At 37.2% G+C, this 8,346-nt stretch overlaps 1 protein-coding gene across 1 annotated transcript in view; it reads right to left on the bottom strand.

Moving 5' to 3' along the window:
- LOC107190484 overlaps positions 1-8,346 on the bottom strand; it is a 164,532-nt gene that overhangs the window by 72,292 nt on the left and 83,894 nt on the right. The window contains exons 8-9 of the mRNA XM_015579293.1: positions 6,648-7,020; positions 1,407-1,619 (exon numbers count right to left, since the gene is read on the bottom strand). Of these exons, the coding sequence (XP_015434779.1) occupies positions 1,407-1,619; positions 6,648-7,020 (586 nt within the window). The remainder of the gene's footprint in view (positions 1-1,406; positions 1,620-6,647; positions 7,021-8,346) is intronic.

The following is an 8,346-nucleotide window of genomic DNA, read 5'->3' as shown; positions in this document are numbered from 1 at the left end:
TCGTAGTACAAGCGTAGCGCGTAGCCACCGCTAGCGCGGGAACTCGGCTGGCAAACTCGCGCTCTGATTGGTCGCGGTTTTTCGTTAATATCTCGTAAACGAAGCCGCAGTTTAAATTTTTGCTAAGGAAAAAGTTGTTCCAATTCACCCCCCGAGTGCCACATTTCCGGGTCGGAGGACATTTTTGGGACACCCTGTATAAGGTTTGATCAAAAGGTTCGAGGACTTTATGTACAATCGTTTATTATCTATCTTAACAATAATTCCATAGAATTGTAGCGGACACAGCTAGGTAGTTGGCTGTGGAGCGTCCCCGCACGGTTGCTGGTCATTTTTGCCCTCGAGCCGATGAGCTCAAGGTTTCGGGGGTAATAAAATGGTTTGCAGCTGTGCGCGGGGATTCCCGAATTGACAGGAAAATTTCCGTTTAAGTGGTCGGGGGAACTTTCTCTTTTAAGGGTTTTCTTCCTCCCCCGAAAAGACAGCGTGTGCAGGCTGGAGGCATTCGGTTACAAGCACTCGCCTAGTAAAGACATCGACCGAGTCATTCGTCACCCTTAACGCTAGGGCTAATATTTCCTAATTGTTGTTGGGAACCCAACAGCCTTAATTCCTTTTGGAATTTGTTTGTATATATAGTGTGTAGTGTAAATAAACTTTAGTATAGTTATAGTGAGTACTGATTAATACATTTCATAGCGTGGTGAGCTAACGTCGGAAAGAAGTCTAGATTCTTACTGCGATTTCTCAATTCTTGTGAATCACGTGGTAAAGCGTCTTATTTCAAATTTTTGAAGGTGATATATATTGAAACTTTAATTTATTTCAATGCAAATAGCAGCACATGATGTTCTGCTAACAATATCTACTCTTAGAAAACGTTTTCATTGCAAAGCTTAGGCACAGGATCAATTTTTCAGAATGTGCGCCATCTCTGCCATAATTACCCTATAAGAGCAGAAAAAAATTACTTTGAAGGTGACCCTATGGAATTATACATATATTGCAAAGATTAATAATAAATGATTTATGCAGAAGGTCCCAGAACTTTTTGATCAGACCTTGTATCTTAATAACCTAAATCTTCTAATGAACACGCGTACACTGTATACTTTATATTTATACATCCTGATCACAGAATATATGAAATATAACTAACTACAATATCTAATTAGCTAACTTAAAATGAGTGTAGAACTTAGTCAATTTATGGCAGCGAAGAATTAGTTTAGGGACAACAGTTCACTCCAAATTAAATGTCTGAAAACTACCTGAGTAGATTGTTCAATGTAACAAATACCATTCTCATTTGTAGACGGTTCATTCCGTTCGAAGGATGAAATTCACAGATTTCAGGATGAGTTCGATCAGTGGAGTGACTGAAATTAGTTTAATTATCGTCTTACGTCACGATCGAGTTCCGTTTCTGAGGTGTGTCTGCTCAGAGGTGCACTCTGCTCGAGCTCCTGACCTAAATCTGTCATTGCATCTTTCAGGTCGTAACTGCCCGAACTGCTGCTGCTGCTGGACCTCGCCGGTGACGGAGGCACCTCCAATCCGAACGGAATTTCCGTTTCCTCCAGTATCGGCGGGGGGCTGCATGGCTCTTCAATGACAGCCTGACACGGAATACCAAAGAATTTAATTTTCCACCGACCACGGTGAACCATCCCTGCGAAATTTTACATTTCACCCTGGAATTTAAGTGATCTATATAACAGGGTCTTTCATTAAAGCGGGATGTTTTTGTGAAGTTATGTCGCTCAATTTCGAAACAAAATGTTGTTTTGTATTTTAAATCTCTAGTGAGTAAACATTGGCGAATTTAGTGATGAAGTCGTATATAAGGGAACAACGCACTTTAATGGGACAAATTGTGCTATGAAATTTTTCTTTCGATAAAAAATAGCTTGTGTAAACTTGTTCGCGATTCTTGCTTTGCAATATAGGGAAAAGATTCGAGACAACTGGTTGGGTATTGATCACTCTAACATGCACACCTTCGTCCAGGTTGTTCTTCAGAAAATATCGTATTAAATCGTGAAAATGTAACAGAAAATCCGACAACGTCAGTTTCAAGATGTTCACAGCAAACTGGCGTTTCAAAGATCATGCCATTGCAAATTATGAGGAAGGATTTATTTTTAAGGACGCATAGCATTCAAATAACTCAAAAACTAACGTCTATACAATAACTTTGTTCAAAATTAATTTTTCAGGACGTGTAATTTCAGGGAATGGTGATGTCAATTGGAGACCGTTGAACTTTTTCCTTTGAGGCTACGTAAAACGGAAGGTCTACGCGAATAATCTGAAAACAGTTGAATAACGCAAAGAGGAGATCCAGAATGCTTTTGAAGATGTGTTGTATTTCTGTAAAAACGTTATTGCTCATTTTGATAAAAGGGCGCCTGTAAAAAAACTCGTGGTTTCACCAATTATTTTGAAATCAGATATTGTTTTTCATGTGTAATAAAGAAACCAAAAATCTTCTAATAAATTCGGTGTTTTCTATATTTATGAATTTTTAACATTTTCGAATGTGTGAAATAAGATAGAATAATGTCATCAGTAAAAATTTAACAATTTTTTAATTTATCTTTAACTCAATAAAAAGTTAATCGCTGTTCAACGTTTGTCTGCGTAACATGTTCTCTGATAATATAATCTTGCATAATAATTCGCTGTGTAAATGTATTAATCAGATTATTGAGTAGTAAGTGTTAGTTTTACTGATTGGTATTACAGGGTGTGACCCAAATAGTGGTACAACCTGACTGGAGGGGTTGCTTGATGAAAAAGTAAGTCGAAAACGTAGAATAGTATTTCTTGATGTAGGGCTCCGTTTTCGAGAAAATCCAATTTGAAAGATGATTAGACGATTAAGAAGATCTGATTTCAATGATGATTAGACGATTAAGATCTGATTCGAGAGATGATTGGACGATTAAGGAAGAAGATTATGTGTCTACATATTAGCCACTCTTTCAACTTGTAACAAACGTCAATAATGACTTGGTGTTCTGTTGTAATAATTCTATATTTGTCAATTTATATTAAATTATCGTTGAAAGTAGATAGTATTACAATACATTATCGATCAAGTCGATCATTATTAACATTAGTAAAAATAACTTGTAATGATCAGACACGTAATTCAATGATGTAAATTGAATCAAGTGCACGCGCATGCGATAATTATCCATCGATTTAATCCGCAACGAAAACTAATTAGCACATAAATTCTTGTTCATTTTCAACTGACTTTTGCAAAAACGTATCCTCCGATCTCAATTCCATAGAGAAAATATGTGATGAGCAGAATCGTAGAATACAAGGAATAGGACAAATATCAAAAGTAGACTTGCGGAATTAGTGGGAAAATGTTGGGAATAAAATTTCATCGGATACCATACAAAAACTGACGTTCCGAATGCCAAAACTCGCGACAACTGTCATCAGGAAACGTGCTGGCTGTATCGATGAAAACAAAATACGTATAAGGGAAAAATTCTCTTTTTATAATAAATCTGTCTTTTTATCCAATGCATGCTTCTTGCATGCTTCGAATATAAAATACTAAATAAAGTAACAATGGTTGAAAATAACTCTGCAACAAATTTTCAACGGTTTGTCACAATTATTCAACACAGAGTAGGTGTTCTAATATTTATGGCCGGCAGTGCACTTATAACATTCCAGAATATTCAGAAAATAATTTCATAATAGAATTTATGGAGAATCAAGATAATTTTCAAGGTATTTTCATTATATTGAAATTCTTATAAAAACCCTTATAAATTTTCATACTGAAAACGTTAATTTTATTTCTTTCCAATTTTCTTGCAGTTTGAAATGCCTTGAATTCGAAAATATGAAAGCATAATAGTTTCAGTGAATCGGTAACTAGGTTAGAATGTAACGAAGCTTTTTTTTAAAGGAAATAAGGCTTTCATGGAACCATAATTATGAAAATTGTTATCGTTCCATTTACGCTAATTCCTCTTGATTATTTCCTTGGAGAGCAACAGTTGTAACATTCGCGGCTGAGTAAGAAGTCAATTTAAATTATAATTATAAAATATCCCGAGCAATAAACTTTTCATAAAATATAATACTCGTGTTCCCTATGAAATATACACCTTGTATGATTTTGTTTTACTGTGTATATTTTATAATGCTAGTTCCGTAATAGAACTTCTTATCTATCGACCGTGAAAGAATACTTGATACGTGAAACTGTATCAGGTAAACATATTTTACATACACGTGGACAAAAATGTTACTTGGTATCACGACTTCTCCTATTTCTCTATTTACAGACGTGTATTTGATATTCAACGAACGGCCTGTATTCAGTGGGTTGGTATGCGCTATAAATATCTTGGTTTGTGTTCCGTGCATAAATATCAATACTTTCCAAAGCGAAATGTCTATTTCTGTCCCCAATGCCTCAGGAATCTGAAAGTTCTGTTATTAAAGATGCGAGTGGAACTATGTATAGATTAATACGAAACTGTTTTTTTATTAGCTGCTTCATAAATCAAGTCGATTAAATGGAAGAGATAATTATAACAATACAATTAAGAATATAATTCTATTACGTCCAATTATTTAATAAATCATTGGCCTCCTTAAGTACGCAGGATCTAATAAAGGCACTATTTAAGTATTTTCTCATTTTTGTATTCATTCTTTTTTATTCCCTGCTGTATTATCCCTAAAATAAATATTCTTTATTCTTTATAATATCCTATTGTAGTTTGTAGTTGTACATGGTATTTATGGATGTTCCATTTTTGAATATAAAATCAATGCTGTGTGTATACATGTAATTCTCAACGCTGTATTAACTTTGTTTGAATCGAATAAGTATGAAATAAAAGTAATGAATGTAATAAATACCTTACTTACAATTAGAAAGTAATACCCATGGAGTACACTTCAATATAGTAGTAATACATTACGATTTCCAAAAAGTTTGTTTGCAAGGTGTTATTCCTTATGACACCAAGCAATTTTTGCATTTCTCATTTTTTTCTAGCTCCTTCTGTTTTTAAGTATTTGACAAAAGTTTTTCCTCCCTTAGCTTTGAAAGGAGATTGAACCCCTACCCGCTTCCCTCTTCCTAATCATTAATCTCCACCAAAAAAAAATACATGTTGAATATTTTCAGCTATTGCATCACTGTCTGAATAGATAGGATACATGTTCATATGACGTTTTCTTACTTATCGGTTATTCCACGCGAAATCGGATACTTTTTGGAGTAACATTTCGGATTTTGTCGACACTCGGATACGTTGTAGTCTTTAGTGATATATAAACGTATCTCGAAGGATTTTTAAAAATTTTGAAAATTGACGATTTTAGAAAAGAAGACAGCACAACAAGCCATGCATTAGGTATTGAGCTAATTTTAACTTTAATTAATTTTCATATGGTCAATTTTGAAGTGTCTTTATTTTCGAAAATTTGTAAAAAAAATAAGGACAATTAGGACTGTATCCTCATTTTCTTTAAAAATTTTAAGTACTTCCCCGCTATTATAATATTGTAATTCTTTAAAACAATTGCTGAATAAATGGTTAAAAAATATTTTTTTCGAACTGAATTCATTTTGGTTAGGTACTGCTACATCTTAAATGTAAGCACCCACGAAACTCATTTTGATAAGTTTGTTAATTTAACAGTTATGATTTATTGAAAAAATGCCGACACTATATTTCAAACAGCTGTAAATTCAGAAATTTTTAAAATTTTCATAAATCTTTCATGATACGTTTATATACAGTAATGTCTCGATAAATGCGACGAAATCGGCCCAACTTCGGAGCATTCGTGGCAAGGCGGAAAGGTTTTCAACCCCTCATAAATTTGTTCTTTTTTACGAAGAGGAGGCTCGGCGCAGTTTCTGTTTACTCTGTTTTGATTGGTTCCAGAATGGAGACCCCCAGTGGTGGGAATAGTACCGTTGGTCGTGTCGCATTCATCGGGGAATGACTGTATCACTACAGACTACAACATATCCAAACGTCAACAAAACTCCAAAATCGTGCTTCAAAAATTGCCAGATTTCGCGTGGAATGACCCTTATATAAGTGTGTAGATTTATAGTGCTTCTTCGAGTTAAAGTATCTTCGTAAAAACAGCTGGGTTTCGGATCTTTCACGCTTTTAAGGGTTTCGGTGGCAAGTTCAGCGTCCTGAGCCCTGAGACGGTAAACTTTTTTGAAAAAGTAGCAAATGACACATTTAGCGGCTTGTACACCCACGAGCAAACTCTGCTTCCACTATGGGAAAAAGCGGCGTAAGAGTAAGGGCCCCTTATCACATGATCTCGGGAGTTACTGAAATGTATGCCAAATTAATAATCATTGGAATATTTATTTCAGTACTTAAAATAAATTTACAAAGTGGTAGGAGGCCCTTCCCTACGCCACTTTTTCCCCTAGCGGAAGCCGAGTTTGCACGTCAGTGTACCCTCAACGGTATCGCATACCACACCCACTGAGAGGGTTACACATAAAGTTACTATAGCTCGGAAAGAGACTATACCCTCTGACGTATTGCCATGCATTTCTGAATCATCCTGTATTACTCTTCACTTTCCCACACCACGCCAGGAGTTGAAAGGAAGAAGCTTACCTCGCTGCGAGCCAAGCTGTAGATCGAGCTCGCGCTCTCGAAGGAACTTCCCTCCGCGGCGGTGGCAGTCGCCGAGGCGGACGCCGCGGCGCTCGACGTCTGCGGGGGCCTCGACCAGGAACTGGTCGTCGCGGAGGTGCCGGTAGTGGTCCCAGTCTCGGTAGAGGTGTTGGCAGTGACGTAGTCCTCGGACGTCTCGGACAGGTCGGTGTTCGTACGACCGCCCGAGTCCGTTCGCGCGAGGCTCAACCCGAACTCGCTCGAGGATTGCGACTGCGGCTGCGACAACGGCGGACCAGGACTGGAACGACGAAATACGCCCCTCGGTCTACCGTTGCCCGGCGCGATCGCTTCGACGCTGAGAAGCAATTGCCTTTAAAAATTGCTTAAGGTTGCACGCGAGATATCTACCACGGGGCGACTTTCGATGGCTTGATTTAACACGTTTAACCCCGATGATGCACATGTGCATCATGGGTGGGCATCTGACAAGGGAAGACACGGAAGTGTCCCCCTCCGATTTTGATGAAACTTCGTACGACTGTTAAGCAGTCAAAAATAAGGGATACGTATTTTTTTTATTGGCTGAGACGCGATTTTAAGGGGTGAAACCACCCCTCGAAGTTTCGACCCAAAAGTACTATACTGGAAAACCAGAGGAGATAGATGAAAACTTCTAATGGACGAGGTTTGCGGGGTTTTATGTAGAATAATATGGTGCTAACAAATTGTCCAAAATATAATTTGTTTATAACAAAAAAATTTCGGATCGAAACTTTGAGCGGTGGTTTCACCCTGTAAAGTCGCGTCTCAGGATATAAAAAAAAATACGTATCCCTTATTTTTGACTGCTTAACAGACATACGAAGTTTTATCAAAATCAGAGGGGGACACTTTCGTGCACCTAACCCAGACCCTTGTGGGTCTGCGTCAATTAAGGGGATAGGACACCTTTGACAGCTTGAAGACAGGCCTTTGCCGAAACGAAGGTAGAGCAGATTTTTCTGTTTACTTTTAATCACTATTCTATTCGTTTTAGTACAAACGAAAAAATGTTTCAATGTCTGTAATCACATAAATGCTCTGGGTAAAAATGTAGAGGCGTGCACGCGGTGCACCATCTGATGGTGTACATCGTTCTCACCAGGTGAATTATCAGACATAATGCATACAGCGAAAGGATTTTTATAACCCATAAGACTGTCTCTACTATCTGTCGTAAGCACCACTTCGAAAAAAATATAATACAGTTTTTATGTTGAAAAATAACATTTTATCGTTTTTTTGTAGGAAAAATATTTATCCTTTTTTAAAGAATTTATCTTCAAAATCCGCTCCCTACACATCGGAGGACTGGGTTTGTGGATCTATTATTAATTTTCATTGAAATCATTGGAACAGTTTTCGAGGTTTTATGTTGACCGTCTTGAACAACGTAGTTCGTGGGAAATCGCGTTTGAAGTACCAGGTAAGTAGTAAACGTTCGCTCCTGTCTACACGCTCTCATATTTTTGGTTGGCATTTCGTTAGTTTTTGGGATTTCGGAGTGTGTTCACGCTTACAATACACAGAAATGATGTAGCTATTAGAGTATGTAATAGTCCAAAAATCGAAATTTTGACTATTTCAAAGGTGTTTTATCCCCTTTAGGGGCTTTAGAGGATACTCTTATTTGGAAGGGGTAAAAAATGAATTTTCT

Source organism: Dufourea novaeangliae, unplaced genomic scaffold (assembly GCF_001272555.1).
Source record: "Dufourea novaeangliae isolate 0120121106 unplaced genomic scaffold, ASM127255v1 scaffold193, whole genome shotgun sequence".
Taxonomy (NCBI): Eukaryota; Metazoa; Arthropoda; class Insecta; order Hymenoptera; family Halictidae; genus Dufourea; species Dufourea novaeangliae.
The sequence above is the reverse complement of the archived record's forward strand: the minus strand, read 5'-3'. Positions and strand labels throughout refer to the sequence as shown.